At 50.0% G+C, this 20,434-nt stretch overlaps 1 protein-coding gene across 2 annotated transcripts; it reads right to left on the bottom strand.

Annotated features, from left to right (window-relative positions):
* Positions 1-2,986: 2,986 nt before the first annotated feature.
* On the bottom strand, positions 2,987-19,430 carry HEATR6 (HEAT repeat containing 6). 2 transcript variants are annotated; one of them, XM_050321956.1, is made up of 20 exons: positions 19,347-19,430; positions 17,935-18,042; positions 17,388-17,528; positions 16,156-16,271; positions 15,642-15,756; positions 15,308-15,409; positions 14,758-14,895; positions 13,550-13,836; positions 13,085-13,262; positions 12,573-12,779; positions 11,825-11,924; positions 11,248-11,606; positions 10,354-10,476; positions 9,752-9,838; positions 8,682-8,816; positions 7,466-7,588; positions 6,342-6,466; positions 5,050-5,146; positions 4,486-4,690; positions 2,987-4,022 (listed from the first exon to the last, which is right to left on the bottom strand). In XM_050321956.1, the coding sequence occupies exons 3-20, from the start codon at positions 17,523-17,525 to the stop codon at positions 3,472-3,474; spliced, it is 3,186 nt and encodes a 1,061-aa protein (XP_050177913.1). In that variant the 5' UTR covers positions 17,526-17,528; positions 17,935-18,042; positions 19,347-19,430; the 3' UTR covers positions 2,987-3,471. The 2 variants fall into 2 exon arrangements, with proteins under 2 accessions (XP_050177913.1, XP_050177912.1); XM_050321955.1 differs by lacking the exon at positions 19,347-19,430 and adding an exon at positions 18,571-18,747.
* Positions 19,431-20,434: the final 1,004 nt, after the last annotated feature.

The raw sequence follows: 20,434 nt of genomic DNA, 5'->3' as shown, positions 1-20,434 counted from the left end.
TCCTGGGACAGGCTTCAGCTCCCGGGAGAGCACAGCCTGGGAGCCGAGGTTGGTGCCACGGCCAGGTCAGACCCACTGAGGGTCGGGCTGTGCTGAAATCCCCTCTGCAGCCCCTCGGTGTGGGCGCTGCCGGGAGCCATCCATCAGCCACGACCCCCAGGCCGCCCCAGGAGGAGCGCCAGGAGGTTACAGCAGGGCAGGGGGAGAGAACCAAACCAGACAGGATAAAAATCACCGAATTAGCGGGTCCCAGGGAGGGACGGCCTGTGAGAGAGCACAGAGCCATTTGTTATGGGAGAGACAGCAGGCATGAACTGAGCATCAGCCTCTTCCCTTTGACCCCGCCACTGGAAGTCACCCCTGCCTGCACCACCCCATTGCTCACGTTCGATGTCACCGACACCGGGGGCTGCACGGAGGGAGCACCCGCGTCCCGAGGGGCGGCAAGGTCCTCCCAATGCCCCAAAACCATCGGGATGGAGAAAGGTTCGCTTTGTCACACGGGGAACTCGTGTCGGCACCAGCTCGGACACCGCTGGGGGTGCCCCGGCCCCGGGGACCCTCCCGGGGGGCGAACAGACGTTCTGCCGGGGGACACCCCAGCACTCTGAGAGGGGATCCCAGGACCCCCCCGGGGGTCCCCGGGCAGGAGGAGCCGCCGGGGCCGCGCCCGGGGCCACGGGGACATGGGGACATGGTGCCACCTCGTGGCCCCGGCACCGGGGCCGCTCCCGGACCCGGCGGCGGCTGCACCGGGATGCTGAGGTCCCAAAAAACCACAGGGTACCCGGAAAATCACTGGCTTTGCTCCCAGGCCACGGAGACAGTTATTGGGAGGGGGGGAGAGAGGAAAACAGTTAAAGGTTAAAATAGCACTCAAAATGTCTCGGCGCAGATGGGGGGCTGTTTAACAGCCCCACAGATGCTGTCAGGGGGCCTGCAGGCACTGGTGAGGAGTTTTGCCAGCAAAACCAAGCGCTTCAGCTCACCGAGCCACCACGGCACGTGCCAGGCCAGTCCCACCCAGAGCCACGCTGGTGCCTGCGAGGCCACACGGCCACCAGGACAGTCCCTGCGTGGTCACCAGGGTGCTGCAGGTAAATACAAAGGGCGCTACAGCCCGAGCTGCCACCCCAGCTCTGAAGCCCCGGGGCTGCCCAGGGTAGAGCTCACCACCGTGGGCAGCCCCAGGGGCTCTCACAGGGCTGCAGGTGGGCAGCAAGCCCATGGAAACGCTCCCTCAGCCGCAGGAGACATCCCTGGGCTGGGATCAGGCACTAAAGCCCTTTTGTTTTCCCCCGCCCAGTGACCCCGCGGAGGAACAGGCGGATTGTCTTTCAAACGGAGCCGATGTGGAGCTTGAATGTCCCTTGCCACCTTGGCTATAAATCATCCTGCATGTGATAAGGTAATTACCTTCTCCTTGGAACTATTCATAGGAAAACCTATAAAGTGCCTGGCTTGTAAACACAACAATAAAGAGGCAGCACAATAAAACCTTGGCCGGGGTGGGGAAGGTGCTGCCTTTCCCTGGCCCTGAGCACCTCGTGCCCCACCAGGCCCCAACGAGGACAGAGGCTGCGTCCAGCCCTGGGGCTCTTGTTGGCAGCAAGCAGGTGGCACAGGACACACACAGCCCACACTGCTCTGCCAGGCTCCAAAAACAAGCACGACACTGAAGAGACAGGTAAAATCATCACTGACCTCGGTGTCAGGCAGGAGAGCCCATCCCAGCGCTGCTCCAGCTCCCTCAGCTCTGTGCCCAGGTGCAGCCACCAGCAGCAGAAGTAGCTGGCAGGGCCGGGGCCAGGCACAGCTGAACCCCATAACTGACCCAGGTCCCCACCCAGTGGCTTTTCGGTTGCTGCCCACAGAAATCAGGCCTCCCTCTCCCCACCTGCCCCCTCCACATGTGTCCCCCAGCAATGCCACTGTGCCACACACACAGGCTGCTGGGCCCTGATGGAAGGCAGGTGGTGAGATGTTTATCTCATCTTCAAAAGATGCTGCATGGAGTTAGTTCCACCAGCCAGAGCAAAAACCAGCTCCTGCCTCAGTGGTAATGGGGCAGATTTCTCCCCGAGGCAGAATACAGCTGTGAAACACAGGCTTGGTTCAGGTACAGGTACAACTGCAGCAGCCAGAGAGGAAAGGAGCAAGGGGCAGCTGAAGTGCAAAATTTGAAGCAGTCAGGGTGCTCCTGAGCCAGGATAGGGCCCTTGTCCCAGTAGGGACCAGCAGGGATGCTCAGCTCTGTCCCTCCCTTCCTCAGTCTCCTTTCCAGCATTTCCCAGCACTTGGACAAGCCTGACCACACACCAGCTGCTGGCAGAGCTCCTGCTGCAGGCTGGGATGGCAGAAGTCAGCCCTGGCAGAGAGCTGGCCCCATCCATCCAGGGAAAAAAGACTCCATCACTCCAGAGGGTTTCGGATACCTGCAGCACTTGAGGGCTGTCGAAACCACCGGTGAGGATGGGAGAACAAAGCAGATGAATTTTGTATCCCAAAGAGGTTTTATGGCAGGCAGGGCTTGCCCTGAGCTCTGTTCAAACATCCAGCCCGAGGTTAGGACAGCAGGCACTTAACTCTGAGTGCCCCACGGCCCTGCTCATTCCTGGAGGCACTGATTTGTCCCCAGCAACATCAGAGAGCTCAGTGCTCCCCCGGTATCAGCAGAGTAAGCACAGAGCAAACACAGAGCAAGTAACACCAGCAGGAAGGAATGGGAAGGGGACAGAACTCCAGAACCAGAAACAAACCCACAGGCTCTTTAGAACATCACTGCACCTCCCACAGCCGTGCTTGAAGAGGCAAAATTCCAGCCCTTGGAGAACCCACTAGGAATTTTCTGGCTCACACAGCACAGCACCATCCGCCTGTAAACAGGGAATTGTGAGTTTCTGGAAGACAGGATGAGTGGAGGCAGCAGGGAGGTGCAGGCCTGCTGTCTGACACTGGGAACACAGACAGGTAAAGGCAAAGGGTGTTTGCTCTGAGCTATTCTTCAAATATTGGCATATTTGGGTTTATTGCAGGAACACAAGACTGACAACATTTGCAGTGCTCTGAAAAACAAAATTCTTCCAGCCCCCTCCTTTACAAACATGATTTTGGATCCTGCAGCAATAGGAACAAAATGCTTGAGATAAGCTTTGAGGGAACAGGCTGCTTTGTAAAACAAAGAAGGAAAAGGCATTTGTTTTCCAAGTGGTGACACTGTAACAGCGAAGTGCACAAACCAGCCCCGGGGAGGGCAACTTCAGAGTTCACCAAGCACAACAATAAAAAATAATAATAATAATAATATAAAAATGAAGTTCTGGAGATTTTTTTCATCAGGCATTATGAATAAGTTCAAAATAAAATATTTAATATCAGCAGCTGGAAACGTTTCCTCTGGATGCCCTGTGCAAGGAAACACAGTTCAGTGTTTCCTGGGGAGGTTTTGGTCACTGAAATGGGTGCTTCCTTCTAAGCCTCTGTTAGTCCCGTGGCATTGGCGTGGTTTGTCAGGACATCCTCCAGGAACAGGGACACTCTCACCCTCGCCTTGCCCCCCAGCTGTTCCTCTATCCCGCTGAGATGGTCGATGGCCCCTTGCAATCCTCTCTCCCTCTCTCCCACGTCCGTGTGTGTCCCCGTGTCGCCGTCCTCCCCCCCGGAGCTCAGGTACTGCAGGATGTAGGGTCTGATGGCCTCCCCGTGGTCCCTGAGGGTGCCCCAGATGACGGGCAGGTCGGTGCTCCTCGCCAGCCGCAGCAGGTGCAGCAGAGCCCGGCAGATCTGCGTCCTGAGGCTGGAGCTGTACTTGAACTCCAGGAAGTCCTCGGTGTCCTCGCTCCTCTGCAAGGCCACCACCAAGGCACTCCAGATTTGGCAGAACTGCTCCGTGGAGCCATAGCATTCCCTCTTGCTCGGGATGGACAGGGCCATGGCCGACTTGATTCGGACTTTAAAGTTCTTGCAGGACTTGACCACCGAGGAGAGTGCACTGTATGCCTGTGTGGTCCAAGGAGCCTCTCCTAAAAAAAAAAAAAAGCCCCAAAGCCTCCTTTTTAATCAGCCCCTTTTTAATATTTCGTATTTTAAAATATACAAAACTAACTTACAAAACTGTAAATATATCTCCTCAATATTTAATGGGCTTATATTTTATTGTATTTATTGTGGTTTAAGTGAGAGAAACAGGTGTTATGAAACATCAGTTTAAAAAGTTAATCTTCTCAAGTTTTCCAAGAGGAAAAGTGAGGTTTGGCATCTCTTCACAGCTATAACCCCATCCTCACCCTCTTTTCTGATGGGTGCAGCTGAACACAGCAGCCACACTTGTGCTGGCACTGGCAGGAGCTGAGCCTGTTTCTCTGGGAAGAGCTCTGGCAAAGCTCTGACAGCAACACCCAGCTCCGTTTGCTTCTTCTCCACCACACTGGCACCAGAGGTGAGCTTACCAAAACCCCTCCCTGCTGTGAGGGGAGCAGGACTCACCGAGAGGCAGGGCAGGGTTCCTGAACACGTTCCCCAGCGCGTAGCACGCGTTCCAGCGCACCTTCATGGTGGCCTCGCTCTGCACGGTGCCGATGAGGGCCTGCAGAGCCTCCTCGATGGCCTCCCTGAACCTGGGGTTGGAGATGTGGCAGGGCTGCAGGAAATGGAGCACATTCCCAAGCACACGGACGGCGTTGCTCTTCACCTGGAACACACGGACACCAACACCACAACCATGAAACCACGCCCAGAGCCAACACCGAGCACAGCTGGAACCACACCAGGGTCTCACCACGTGGCAGCTTCCTAAATGCCACCAGAAAGACCATTCAATGCAAATAGCCACAGACCAAACCAAAAATCCCTGCACCGTGGAAAAGCACAACCAAATGGCCTGCCGGTCAAACCATGCAGGAAACCTCCAAACACAGGGAGGGTGCTGAGCTACAGCTCCCCCCATCTGTTGGGGCAAAGAGACACAAAGAAACTGTTGCCTTTCTCCTTTTAAAATAAAAATGCAGGAGTTAACTACACCAACTCCGCCCTCCTTCCCCTCAGTCCTACCTTGTCTCTGTCCTTGGATGCTTCTGTCGCAGACCGTAACAATTTCAGCAGCAGGAGATCAGAAAGTTCCTCCTGAAAGCTCTGTCCCATGGTTTGCCTGGCAGGAGAATCAAATCACCCCGTGAACACCCAGCTCAGCTGACCCATCCCCAAAGATGTGCTACAACCCCTTATAAAGGCCCACAAACCACCAACCTTCACTCTTTAGAGGGCTAATATGTAAGGCAGACCTTTCTGCATGTGACCACTATGTTTATTAATTTAAAACCAAACTATCAATGCAAGAAAGCTGGTTAGCAATGGTTAAGTCTGTAATAAAAAACAGAGGGCAAGGAATTGCTCAGGGGCAATTCTGTGGCAGGAATATATGATAACTATTTCTCCTGTTAAAAATGTAACAGCAGGTTGGGCTTTCCTCAGTGTTTGGTTCCAGGAAGGGTTAAATATTTATTAATTTTACTTCTTTGTTATGTTGAAAGTAAAGGAGCCATGTCATTACATCAAGAAGCACACAAGAAATAGAAACCCAAAAAGTAAACTTGGAATACAGAGAGAGTCTCTCTTTAGAGAGACTTTTTACAAGAGCATGTACAGGACAGGGAAGAATGGCTTCAAACTGAGAAGGTTTAGATATTAGAAAAAAACTCTTCCCTGTGAGGGTGGGCAGGCCCTGGCACAGGTTGCCCAGAGAAGCTGGTGCTGCCCCATCCCTGGAAGTGTCCAAGGCCAGGTTGGAGCAACCTGGGCTATGGAAGGTGTCCCTGCCCATGGCAGGGGGTGGGACTGGATGATCTTTAAGGTCCCTCCAAACCCAAGCCAGTCTGTGATTTTATGATATGCTCCAGAACTAATGATTAGAAAGATCTAAACTGAAGCAGTTTATCAGAAGTCACCCCAGATGGATACAGGATATTTTGAATTCAGTGTCATACACTGGTAGACACACAGGCAAAGAGTGGTAAAAAAGAAGGATCCAAGCCAAATTTTGGTGCTTTTTTGGTATTATCACAGAATCCTTTAGGAAAAGACCTCAAAGATCACTGAGCCCAACCTGTGACTGTTCCCCACCTTGTCACCACACCAGAGCACTGAGTGTTCCTTGGACACCTCCAGGGATGGGGACTCCACCACCTCCCTGGGCAGCCCCTTCCAATGCCTGACCACCCTTTCCATGCAGAAATTCCTCCTGATGTCCAACCTGAACCTCCCCTCTTGTAGACCAGTGCCCTGAGTCTGACACTCTGGGAACAAGGCCCCGAGGTTTCCCCCACAGCCACGGTGTCCTCACGTACATGTTGATGATCAGAGTGTCTGTCAGGTTGCCCAGGGACCAGGCTGCCTTGGCACGGACGTTGGGAGACTTGTCATGGAGGGAATTCAGGATGGCATTTGCTGTGTCTGCCACGAACATCACATCCTGTCAAAGCAAAAACTGCTGCAGAGTGAGAAGGTTTTCAAAACTCAGGTGATTTCCTTAAGTAACACATACATTCTGCATTTTCTAGGGAAAATGGGACCTGTGGAGAGACCAGCTCTATCCATATACTCTCCTTTTTTAGGTGACACCTTTTAAGCTTAACAAAGCTCTGTACAGCTTTGCCTGACCTTAATTAACATCCCAAGCCTGACTGCTGACCAAGTTCACCACCCTTGGGTAGCTGTTGCTGAAAGGCTTCAATCTATTATTTAATTTCACTGGTGCTTTAGTTACTTTGGATTTTAACATAATTACCTGGACTGCCAATCTTATACTCATCAAATCCCACTCTTAAAGTAATTGCTTCTCCAAACTCCCTGTTGAGCTGCCTGTCTGATCTTCTCTCCTATGGCACATTACATGTGCCTATGGTAAAGGATTTTCTTTCAAAATATTTTGGAATCAAACCCCAATGTCAGCTACTGCATAATTTGAGGAAACAAAACAGCATTTTTCTCTAAATAAACTCCTATTTCTTAGTTTGAAGCAAAACTGAAGCCTTTACATTAAAGAGTTGTTAAAACATAGAATCCTTAAGGTTGGAGAAGACCTCTAAGAGGGAGTCCAACCCTTAAACTCCACGGAGCCCTGCAGAGCTGCTCCCCTCGGCCCAGCTCTATCTCACCTCTTACAGCTCCTCTGTGCCAACCTAACCACTCCAACTTCCACCCCTGAGAGCTCAGGGAAGATCCTGACCTCCCTCCTTCACCTCTCATTCACGAGGCACTCTGGCTTCTGCTTCATCCACTTAAAGCTGCACTGGTTCTGCTCTCACACAAAAGGCAAGAGCCGGTCTGGAGCCAGTAAGGGAAAGCTATAAATACACGACAGACCAAAGGCAAAGCCAATTAATTTCAAAAGAATCCACGTTCCATGACTTATGGTTCATCAAACCCTTTCTGAAGTGGCTCAGAAGAAGGCAAGCAGGCCAGCTCTGACCTGCCTGAGGCAAGGGAAGAGGATGTAGACTCCCAGGGCGCGTGCGGCAGCGGCTTTGACCAGGGGGTTCTCGCTGTGGTTCAGGCCAAGCAGCAGCGTCACACACAGGATCTGCTGGTCATCCTGCAACGGGAGAGACTGAAGAGACCTCTGCCCCACAGACACACACAAACACTCTGGAAGACCCTAACGTGTGGGACCTACAGGAGCTTCCACTCAGAGTGTAGTCCAAAGCAAATTCACTGGTGTTTCAGGATCCCACACGGGGAACGGGAAGGTTTCCAGCAAACAGGAGCTCATTGGTGTTAGATAAGACCACAAAGGAAACCAAAATATTAACTAATAACATCCATCAGAGGTAAAGCAGAGTGGATGGGTTGCTTTTCCCTTACTTCCCTCTTTTCCCCTTCATTAACCAGGACAGCCAGGCAGGGTAAGTTCATCCTGGGCAGGTTGTCAGTTCACCAGCCCATGACAGAGGGTCAGAGTGGGCACTGACTTGTCCCCACTTGGCCACAGGGACAAGAGAGTGCAAGGGATCAAAGTACAGGGGGATGAAGTACACCCTGTACTTGGAGAAGCTGGATGGAGAATTCCAGAGATACTGCTGGACTAGCAATTCCTGGGCAAATGAGACCTGGCAGAGCACTCCCCAGCAAGGGCACGGTGACACAGCAGGAGCTGCACAATGCAGTGGGGATCCACTGCCAAGGCTTTCATGTTTAAAAGCGCATTTCATGTTGCAAAGGCAGAGTGAGGCCAACACATTTGTTTGCTTCTGCCAGGGCAGCCACCACAGGTTGGTGTTTTCAAAGCCAGCCAAAACTAAAAAACACTCACGGAAATGGGTGCACAACGTCAGGCCGTGGCTGTTGGCTCAGCTGGCTCTTCAAAGAATCAACCAGCACAAGAACAATCCCTCACCCCTCCCTCATGCCATGAAATCCTTGTCCTCCATCTCCTGTGCAACATCTCCAAGGCTGAGTATTCATGGCAGGGCCAAACAGCTGCTGTGACCCACAGTTTCATTGTTTACACATCACCATTTCCAGCCCTCAACAGTCACAATGTTCAGAATGTAAAAAAACTAATCATCCTGGAAGGTTTCTTCACCCTCTCCTAGTAAGTTTTAAAAGGCTTTGCACTACTGTAATCTGGTGGTCAAGGAAAAAGCCTCCAAGGTAAAAATACCACATTTAAAGGTGTGTTCTCTTACCTGCAGAAGGCTGAAAGCTTCTGGCAAGATAGAGGACAGGGCATCACAGGCACTTGTCTGGAGAGTGGCATATGGGGAGTTCTGGAGAGTGCCAGGTAAAGGGCCATTCAACATCATCTTCCAGAAGGTCACAACCTACAGGAGAAGCAGCCAGGTTCACCCATTTGAACTCAGCAGTTACACCCAAGTTCTACAATAGATTATCTCAAAGATGATTGTCTTTAAGAAATACTTAGAGCAGCGAGCATAATCACATGTGGAAGGGACTACAACTGTTTGGAGCCCAAAATACTTGGCATTCAGAAACATTTTAAAGACATCTTAGTACTGCTATCAAGTAGTTGTTCACCAAGTTCTGTTTGTTTCCTCCTCAAGGCCACATGCACTCAGACTAAACTGCATTAGGGGAGTTACAATCCCATTCCTGAACCCACAGCTGGGTATTTTCATTTGCCTTACAATTTACATTCATAGCAAGTAACAGGAACCTGGTGCTACTGAACACATTTCCTGTCTTGTAGGTTCAAAACTCAGCATGAGCCAAGGAAATTTTTAAACTCACGCTTCTGTTCACAGAAGCAAGACTCAAACAGGCCTATGTTACTAACTAGGATGCCAGTCCCTCAGCTTCTGCAAACTTAGGCAAAAAACAGCTAAGGAATCTTTCTGCATTCACATCTATGGTGATTCTGGTCACTCTCTGCACTTGTGGGCAGCCAGAAGAGGTAGACTGGCTCTTCAACAATGCAAATTCACCAAAACTCTAGAAGTTTTATGCAGCAGTAATGACACATGCAGAGTTGGTGCTGTTCTTCCAGCTCTCTGATCTCCAGCAAGCAGGAAGAGGTGGGAAAAGGAAAGGCAGAGAGGCAGGGTTAACATAAAATACAAACCAACCCACATGGCTACCGACAAAACCTGCCAAAGTAATGCAGGAAGTCTACAAAAATTGTTCATAACAGCATCTGTAAAGCCACAGAGTACTGAGTCCCTTCCTGCTTCCCTGCAGGATTTATCTGTATCCATGCCAGTGACTCTGCAGAGCCAGTGCAGTGGAATCTCCCACTTACCAGGCTGACTGGCACTCTCTGGGCAGGGGCAGTGGCTGAGTCGGGTTTGTACTGCTGCAGGACACCTGTGCCCAGCTCCTCCAGAAGCTGCAGAGGAAGAAAATTCAAGGAGATCTTCATCAGGGATGACTCAAGAACCAAGGAACTACAGCAACCTTTATCTAGGACTACCCTTAGCCAGAGAGCAAAAATAAAACATTCAGTATTGTTTTGGACTCTATTCTGTCCCTCCTAGTGAAGAAATTTGAGAAAAGCCTTTCTTACATAAGGCCTTCAGCTAGAAAAATTGCTGCACAAAGACAAATCTCTGTGAGCTTTCCTCTGGGTGACAGACTACAGTCCCTGCACCAGCTGATGCTAAATCAGGGAAGGACCGGTCCTTGCACTTCCCAAGCTTCCTGGTGACTCAGCAGAGCAACCAAATTCTGCTGAGACTTCAAGATTGGAAGCTGAAGGTGCACTTCTCAAAGTGTCAGGATACTGCATTTCTACATCACACACACAGATGCTCTCAATATTCATCACTGCTCATCTGCATTTGCAAATCACACTAAGATAAAATCCACTTGATAAAACAAAGTTGATGTGACCTCTGCTCTTACTTTGGCTCCATGAAGCTGAATGGAGGGATCCATTTCTTCCATGCATCTGCAAGCCACTTCTCCAAGTTCCAGGAAATAGCTCTGAGCCATAGGGAAATAGCCTTTCACAAGAAGAGCCAATACCTAGAGGTGGACAAAAGAAATTCCACTCAGTGTTTCTCCCTTCTGTTAACCCCAAATACACACTGAGAGGCTGTTAATGGGCTAATCAGCCCTGGGACCACTGATGTAACAGATACACCTTGCAGCACAACTTCTAGAATCCTAGAGCTAATTAAAAACCTCCCTGCTCCATTATCTTGCTCAAAAAAGAGCTACAGAAGCACTATCAGGTAGCAACACCATGAATTATTTACTGTGAGTGAGGACTCCTGTAGCTAAAAAAAAAACAAACAAGAGTGTAAGAGCAAGACATTCTGTACCTCCTGTAACACTGCTGCTGCCTTCTGTGAAGTTGGATTTAACAATTATTTATTGTTCCAGGAAAAGAGTGAGAGAAGAGTGAGAGAAGAGTGAGAAAGAGTGAGACTTCTCGGGATGCATTTCACAAAATCTTACTCCTTTCTGTGGTTACATGAGGAAAACAAGGCCAAGCCTCCACATTCACAGGTACTCCTTGAGACACAGCAACATCACTCCACAGTTCCCTGTCCTTTGGCTTCAGGGCTCTTCCCCACTGTTTCCCAGCAGAGCTTTCATTTAGATTCTCTGGGGAGGAGTTTGCATGGGGCAGACTCACAGCCTTCACCAGGTGCCAGCACACACAACTAAAGAATATTTAAAAATAACCAAGATAAAGATCTCCCTGAGAGAGAGTGGAGCAAAGGGAACCCAGAGCGAGGTCTGGCTGCCAGGAGGCAGGTTGATACTGCAGCAAGCTGCTGTCCATCCCACCTGCAGCGACTCCAGTCGGAGGGGACACGGTTCGTACACGCTGGACAAGGACGGGAAGTTCACGTCGCTGTCAGAACAGGAATCCTCTCTGGGCAGAACGATGAGGGAAACACAGAGATGCAGCAGCCAGCAGGGTTCTGGAGATGCACATCCTGCTGGATTTTCCAGAGGCTCCCCTTCTGAGAGGAGAGCTTTCCTCCACTGCTCAGAGGAACTAAAGCGCCGAGGGGTTGTGCTGCCGCTGCTGTTCAGCCCTGAGGAGCTGGGCTGCTGCAAAAGTAACTGCACCTCTGGCAAAGGTGCCTGGACTGACACTATTGCCCCTAATAATGTCAGGCTGGAAACTCGAACATTAACATCTGCAGGAGAGAACAGGGTGGGGAAAGAAAGGGCCAAAAAAACAGTCCATCAGTATCCTCCTTCAGCAGCTTTCAGACAAGACAGATTATAACATATAAATGTTTATCTATTGCTATTGAATTCTGTATTTATGAAGCCCAGAGGAGGGGGGGGATCTAGAGAGCTGGTAATAACCAATGCTGAATGAAGACAGAACACATACAGAGAGAATGCAAACCTTTGTGACAGATGTAGGGCTTTATCTGGTTCCACACTCTGGTCAGCAGCCCAGGCTTTAATCGGTTGTAGGGTGCATTGGAAACCAAGTTTGCAAGGCACTGGAACACACAAAAGAACACATGTGGTGTGATGGGTACACTGTCAGCCTGGCCTCCCACAGGTTTGTTTCTACATTTGTAATTTAGGTCACTCAGCTCATTATGTGAGGGCACCTGAAAACAAACTCCCCATTTTATCTGCCAAGTGAAAACTGTTTACAAACCTGGCTTTGAAGAACAAGGAGTTAACACTGTGGCATAAAGATCAAGGAACCTCAGTAGCCAAAGGAAAGATATTTTTATCAATTTGGATTCCAGTTTTAAAGTCAACGTGAGTCTTCAGAATGAACCTTTTATAGGTTCACTCAGCTCCAAAAAGACTAAGGAAAAGCAGAAACAAGAGAACTGTGCTGAAAAAAAATCCCTGGGACTCTGGATGGAGCTCTGAGCAACCTGGTCTTGTGGAAGGTGCCCATGTCCACAGCAGGGAAATTGGAACTACATGGTCTTTAAGGTCCCTTCCAACCCAAATTATTCTGGGATTCTATGACTCGGTCAATGAAGCCTCGTGAGACGACAACAGTCTATTTCCCCCCACCAAAGTCCTCAACAGCCACAATAACTTCTCTGCAATCTTTCTTCAGGACTTTAATCTACAGACCAACATCATCTCTTGGGTAGCAGCTGACACACTTGCAGTGCAGTTACCTTGACTATCTGTGTCAGTGTCTGAGCAGAGGACTCTGCCACCAGGGCCAGCAGCAGGCAGCGGTGCAGCTCCCGGATGCTGGAAGCAATAGTGACAGAGAAGGGAGTAAAAGCTCTCTTGTGATCATTGGCATCTTCAGCAACTGAGAGAAACTGCTTAGAACCTTCCAGGATGGCTGAGAGGACCTGAAGAGCACAGGCACGGGTCTGAAATGATAAAACATTTCTGTTACCTCTTAACACCTCCTTTGGGTGGAAGGAGAATTTTTAACTGCATGAAAATCTTTGTCCAGCAAGAGAAAATTCAACTCCAACTATCTTTTCTAGTAACTTTAAGCAATACAGAACCAAACCTTCATGTCCTTAACCAATACATCCTATTTATTTCCTGTGGTACACTGATACAGTAGCCAAATATTTACTGAAGGCCAGAGAAGACAACTCCTAAGATTAATATGGGGAAATTAATATAGGGAAAAAGACAACAATTTTTGTACTCAGAAGTGCCTCACCTTTGGAGAAGGGTCCTTCAGAGCAATTGTCATCAGGGACACTGACTGGGGGCTGCCAATTCCAGGGGCATCAGGGACAAATGCTGACCAGTAGCCATAAAGAACTCTCTTCTCTATTGATTTTATAGCAGAGAGGAAACAGGCCAGGGCCCCTTGACGAACATTGGCTTGGTAAGATCTTAAAAACAAACAAAAAGGTTAATGAAAACAGCAGGAAAAACTCATGGACTTCACCTCTTTTACTCATGTCAGTGGCTGGCTGTGAGACGAAATTTTTTAGACCCAGAACAGGAAGAGGAAGAACAAATTTACTTTCAAACCAGTACAAGTTACTGCTTCCCAATTTTCTTGTATCATCTCATAAATCGAAAGGGAAAGCGATTTCCTCAGCACCTTCGATGAGAACAAAGTGCGAGGACCCTATGGAAGTGTCTCAGGTTTTATGTTTGCGTGCACAACAATCACCTCACTTTGCTCTGTATTCCACCTTCAGCATCAGAATATTCCGACTCACTGCTGCTGATCCTCTTCCAGCCGGTGCACTGTGAGGGCAAGGGGTCCTTCCCAGCAGGCACAGACGCAGCACCCGAGGCACGAGGCCGAGGATCTGGGCAGGGGCTGCTCTGCACATCCCCCAGCTGCAATTTCAGCATGTCTGCTCCAAGGACTGACTCATTCCCTGCATCCCCTGAATCTTCTCTTCCCTCTTCCTCTCCCTTCTTTTGTTTCCCTTTGGACTTTTTTCTTCGGTTCTGTTTAAAGAAAGAAAAAAAAATGGATTTTTTTTTTTAATACCTAGGAAGATGTGCAAAGGTTTCATAGTTGTAAAGCTAAGGAAAAAGGTCTCATCTGAAAACAAAAGTAACTGCTAAACCAGAATAAAAGCAGAGTTTATTATAATAAATCATGTCCTCTGTATAGTATATTACATACAGAAACAGTCACTCTTTAGTATCTGAGCTTATAAATTCTGCTTATTAGTAGCAACAGTCACACCAGTTCAGTAATACCTTAGTGTAAGTAAGCATTTCTAATTGAAGAGCCCCAAAAATTAAGCTTTGGATTCTTTATTGGTAAAACAAAGTATTTCCAAGAAAAATTTTAGTTAAAAAACACATTTCACACAGAGGTGATTAAGGAACAATAAATACTTCTGTAATTCTTTTAGATTTACAGTAGGTATTCAACACCTAAAAAGAAACAGGTCAACATGAGTACACAACTTTATTTTCCCTAATGTCTTTCAGATAATCAGTAATCCAAAATGTTCACAGGGTTAAAAAACAACCTGTAGAAGGATTAAGCAGATGGGGCAAGAAATCAGTCTTTAGATGAACTTGACTTCCCTAAGAAGAGTCAAACAATTGTGCAAGTGTTAGGAGAGAAAATGTAACTTATAAAATCAAAAGCTTTGGTTAGTCTGCACCCATCCATCCGGTGCCTGCAGGCCAGGAATTCCTGGCTCTGGATGAGTAACTGTTAAACACAGCTTAACCCAGGAAAGCCAATCTGTGCAGAGCTGAGTTCACACAAAGCCATTTTACTCAGTGCAGAAGTTCTAATCAATACCTTTAAAGCAAAGAGTTGAGTTTATCACACGCTCAGAGCGTGAAGAGCCAGGTAACACACAAGCACAACAGACACACTGCGGAATCAGGACCATCCCAGCTTACCCCTGCCTGCTTCAAGGTGGCTGGTTCTGCCTGCTCCTGTTTGACAGGTGACCTTTTATCGTACTGCGGTAACGGAGCAGGGTACAGGGCTGGGGGCACCTCGATGCTCAGTCCTGGCAGCCCGTGGAACATGCACTTCTGCAGCAGGAGTACAAACATCAGTGTTCTGACCCTCCCTGATGCACAAAGATTTACCCAGTGTTTACTCAGGTGTTCACCAGCTTTCAGCTGGGCTTGTGCTCCTCCTTCCCCCCAGGTCTTGCCTCTCCCCACATGGAACTTGCCCTGCTACATCTGACATTCAGCTATATCCAGAAGGATTTTAAGTAGGTCCGAAAAAAAACCAAGCTTCCCATTTTTCTCTCACAACTTTTGTGCAGTTAAGATGCTGTGAGAGAAAACTCAGTGACTTATTCCTTATATCTCACACTCCACTTCCCCCCATGCTCAGGCTTCTCTGCTCCCCCTTGATCATCTTCTGTTTCCCACTTAACAACATCTGGAACCTTCCAGTGTCTGCCTCTTCCCCAAGGTGGATTTAAGTCTTTACCTTTAATACTGCAAGAAGAGCTCCAATTTGGTCAGTCTGCATTAGTTTCATCTTCCCACCGTTGAGGAGTGACTGGATGCCTTTCAGTGCATTTTGGAGTAACTGAAAACACAGAATTACTTACTTTTCCTTCCCAAATCACTCAAGGTTCACATCTTTCTAGTAACTTTATAGGAAATCACAGTTTTGCTCAGCGTAATTACTGAGACAGCAATATAATAAAAAATTATAGACTACTAAAGCAAAATCTCAGTTGAAAACATTCCAAATTTCATGTATTCCAGCAGCACAATCTCCTAATCACAGTATTTTAGACAATTAGACTCACACTTACCATGCAAAAAGTAATGTCATCTACATCAGAGGTTTTTGAGGATTGCAGAACACTTAGGAAAGTTTGAAAACAGACACTTCTGTAGGGCTCATCCAAGTATGGCTGTCCAGGCACACTATAATTAGAGCAGGAGCAGACAAAAGGTTGGTTTAGTCTGTCCACACGTCCATAAAGTTACACAAACTCATATCCAAGCCCTCTGTTAGCCTGCAGAGCCCCAGATGGATGGGTGGCTCTTTGAAAGGGACCAGCTCTACCATGCAGAGAACAAAAGGAAACCTGCTGCACAAAGAATCACTGCAGGGACCAGACAGCACAACACCTTTTCTTTTCTTCCCTAAACTAATCCCCATAACACTATTTCTGGAAGGCTGAGGGTTTGTTGTTCTGTGACACAATCTCTCGGAGCACTAAAGCTTTACTTTTCACGTCCATGCACGCATTACCCCTTGCTGGCCCTGTGCTGGTAGATGCACATCTATCTCCCAGAGCACCCAAAAAGGCCCGTACACACCTGAGACACAGGTTGGCCATGCTGCGAACCGCTGCCCTCCTGAGCTCCACGTCTGGCTGAGCGGGGTCGCTGAACTGCAGCAGGAGCCCAGGCCTGCCCAGCAAATCCGGGAGATACTGAAACAAAGCACCATGAGTCATTAGGGGGCAGTGCCCTTCCCTCAGCCTCCTGCTCCTTGTGGCTGCCAGCTAAACATGTCCCTGGCTGGGCACCAGGGGCCCACCAGAGCTGCTCCATCACTCCTGAACTAGACAGGGCAGAGAAAAATACAAGGAAAGTTAAGGACAGGGAGAGGTCACTCACAGATTACCCTCACGGGCAAAGCAGACTCGACTTAAGGAAAATTCGTTGAATTTATTACCAATCAAAACCAGAGCAGGATAATGAGAAGTAAAACAAAACCTAAAAATTGTCAGCTGCAATTCCAGATTCCAGAGACAGATTATGTTCATAAAAAACAGCATGAAAATCTTAATTCCCCAAGTTCTTTTATTTTGTGTTAAGAAGGGATGGAGTGTGAGCTCAGTTCAGCTGAGTCCCAGTTTATGCTCTCTTCCCAGACATGCAGCTGAGCTAGGAACAACTGCTGCACCAAACTGCTGCTGTTACATGGGCTACAAACCCACACAAGCTGGCAGCTCCAAAACTGTGAGCATCACCACCCCATGCTCAGCCCAGAGACTGCTCTGCAAGCTGCCACAAGCTGGTGACAGCAGGAGGATTCAGCATTTCAAAGCACTGTCATGCTGCAGCCACAAGGAGCTTCACACAGGATTGATACCTGAGAGTCTCCACCTGAAACGGCTCCAAGCCCACTGCACAATAAACACCTGGTCTGGTTACAGGATGAATTTCAGGATCCTCAGGGGAGCCTGTGGAGTAATGTGCAATTTGAAGCTCTGTGTTCTGCCTGCCTGACACACAGGGTGGTTGGTCTGCAGACTAAGCCCAGTGCCCTTCCTTAAGGGCTCAGGCCAGGTGTCCCTACAGCTGCAGGTACAGAGGTGTCCCACATGAGAAGAATCTTGTTCTCTCTTATTATTAGTATGCACACCTGAAATTCAACTTTCTCATAAATATCCATCACTATTTAAATGGGAACTAATTTTAGCATGAAAGGTAACACAATTTGAGAATTTTTTTTATTCTTTCTTTCGGGAATAAAATAAAGTAGAAACGGCAAAATGCTGCAAATGTTTTTGCTGTCACTTTCTCTTAGTTTGTAAACTCACCTTCTGACATTTAGGCCCATTGTTGTAACAAAGAGCAGCTAAGGCTTGCAGAATTTCAACATGTGTCCAGGAGCTGCACTGCTTCAGAGCAGAGATGCAGTAGGAGAGAAGGAAATTCAAGTTCTGCTCATCAACCATCACCTGTGGTAAAACAAAAGGACTGTGATCAAGATTAACATCATCATGTACTGCTGGAGTCAAAAACCCCAGAGTTATTGGTCATAGACTGGGGCAATCTGGCTGTTAAAATCACACACAAGCACAGAATCAGCTGACACTTATGGAATGGATAAATCAGGACAAGTGTCCTAAAACCAAGAGCACTTCCGATGGTGAATCACTTCTGACTGAGAGTTGGTTTTACATAAGGAGTCATCCTAGAGCCAGATCAGAACCTCAGCCAAAAATAACTAACACAGTGAAAATCCAAGAAACTTGCCTGAAGGTTGGCTCCACAGCCCTGGAAAAAGACTGAGGATCCCCTGGCTTAGTGGGGGACCAGGAACCAGCACGAGAGAACAGAGGGACAAGACCAAACTTTTCCTACCTGATATCTGTTAAGCAAGTGATGGATGAGCTGACAGACTTTGCTGACAAGATGTTCCTGATCAAGGGGAACCAGCTGACAGGCTTGGACAAGCAGAGCACAAACATCCTGGAAAAGAAAGCCTCGGTTCATCATTTAGGGACTACAAAGCCAGGGTGGAAACCACATCACCAGCGGAGGCTTTGATCGCAGAGCCAGGTCTGTGTGAGGTGCCGGTGTCACCCACCAGCTCCACCCGCGGGCTCGGGCAGCTCTGTGTCCCACGAAGGGGTGGGGAAGGGTGGAGGCAGGAGGAAGGCGGAGGGGAGAACACGGGGCGCGGGAGGAGTGCGGGACCACCCCTGCCTGCACCACCCGCGTGGGGAGACCGGCGGGACCCTGCGCGGTCCCCAGGCCACCCTCCCACCCCCACGGGCGGGCACGGACGGGGAAAACACCCCCTGACCACCGCGCTCGGGATGCGTGACCCGCACACCCACGCGTGTCCCGCACAGCGCACCACGCGGCCGTGCTGGGCGCGCACAGCCCGCGACACGTGCGAGCGACTCCTCTTCCTCCTCCTCCTCCTCCTCCCCAGGCCGGAGCCCCGGAACCGGCAGTCCCCGCCGTGTCCCAGCCCCGTCCTCCTCGCGGTACCTGCGGCGCGGGCGCGGGGGCGGGCTCGGGCCCGCAGCTCTCGGAGATGAGCTGGTCGAAGAGCAGGTGCAGCTCGGTGCGGTCGGGCCGCGGCCGCGGGGCCCCGAACCGGGCCAGGCACCGCCGGAGAGCCCCGCCCGGGCCCGGCTCCGCCGGCGCCGCCATCGCCGCCATGGCCGTCCCTGTCCCCGCCCGCGCCGCCATGGCAACCGCGGCTTCCGGGGGCGGCGGGGACGGCGGCCGGGCGGGGACAGGACGGGGACGGGACGGGGACCGCGGCAGGTGGCGATGCCCGCCCGCCCGGGGGACACCCGCCTTGGGACACCCGCCTGTGGGACACCCCACCTTGGGACACCCCACGTTGGGACACCCGCCTTGGGACACCCACCCGGGGCTGGCCTTGAAACCTGTGCGAGCACAGAGTCACTCGCGCTGGAAGGGACTCCAGGGCCGTCGAGTTCGCCCGTTCCCCCCAGCACGGCTGAGTCCATCGCTGAACCGTGTCCTACCACAGTGCCACCCCAGGAATGGGGGCTCCACCCCCGCCTGTGACAAGGCTGGACACGCTTTCCGTGAAGGGCTGTTCCCAATATCCAACCTGGAGGATGTGATGGCTGTAACCCAAAGCCAGACACGGGCCGTGGCTGCTCCTGTCCCACAGCCTCGTCTGTCTGTCCTGAACACGGGGCTGTCCTGTGTTAGACACTGACACAGAGCCTACAGCCCTACAGCACTGGGGACACCAGCACCAGTGCTTGGGAACAGGAACCCCTCACCTTAGGGACATTGATCCAGATAGGATCAGCACCTCACTGGAATTAATTTCTCACTGACGGGTCACATCAATCAGCTGCCGGTCTCCCACCATTCCTGTGAGCAGGATCTGGGGACAGCAGCCAAGGACTGGAAGGCTCTGGTTGATGGGGACATTCACTTGGACAGGGCTGAGCCAAGTGTTCCTGCTCACTGCACGGGGACCTCTGCCAGCACTGGATCTGCATCACCTGGAAGAGAACAGGAGGGCTCAGGACACAGTGTCCTCTCCTTCCGTGTCACAGCCAGGCAAAGCCTTACCTCTGGTTTACCTTCCTTCCATTTCCTTATCACAGTGACCACCTCCAGTAAGAACAGTACGTGCTGTGCCACCAGTGCCCTGGGCTGGCTGGTTATGCCTAATTGCTCTGCTCCTTCCCTTTATCATCCCATTTATCCTTTACAATGGATCCTCAGAAGTCCCTAACTTTTCTGCAGGCAGGCACAGGGAAACACAGCACAGAGACAGCCCCAAGCATGTTGTTATTGCTGTGCAGGGATGATTTTAGAGAGCTCTGTGCCAGCCCAGCCCGGACATTGCTCCGAGGGGAGCAGCTGCTGGGGACGGGTAAGGACGCTGTGGGTTTGGGAATAACTCCACTGAAGCCACTGATGTTGCACCAAGACACACTTTACCAGCACCTGGCAACACTCCAGGTTTACTCACCCCTCCAAACTGCAGCTTCCAGCAGTGGCCATGAGGGAAAATAGCACAAGTCCTCCACTGTTAAACGTGCTCTGCTACTATCATGCAAATCCATCTGGTTCAGCAGCTCCAAGCAGACTTCAAAGGACAGAGAAGTCATTAGAATCACAGTTCAAAGAAAAAAGTGAACAGCTGGTCTAGGCCATCTGGTAGGGGACATAAAACGGTCTCTTTCTTCCCCTGTCAGTCTATGAAAATTTCATTAATTGTAGGAACATCTTCCAACATTAACCAACATCATATTGTTAAAAATGTAAGTCTTAATAAATCATCAAAACTGATGTCTTGGGGAAGCCAGGAAGCTGCAGTCTGCTGGGGTCTTCCCTCCCCCATAGGACACCACGC

The sequence above is a fragment of the Myiozetetes cayanensis genome, unplaced genomic scaffold (genome assembly GCF_022539395.1).
Source record: "Myiozetetes cayanensis isolate MyiCay16 unplaced genomic scaffold, myiCay2020 scf27, whole genome shotgun sequence".
Lineage (NCBI taxonomy): Eukaryota > Metazoa > Chordata > Aves > Passeriformes > Tyrannidae > Myiozetetes > Myiozetetes cayanensis.
This window is presented reverse-complemented; position numbering and strand designations above follow the sequence as displayed.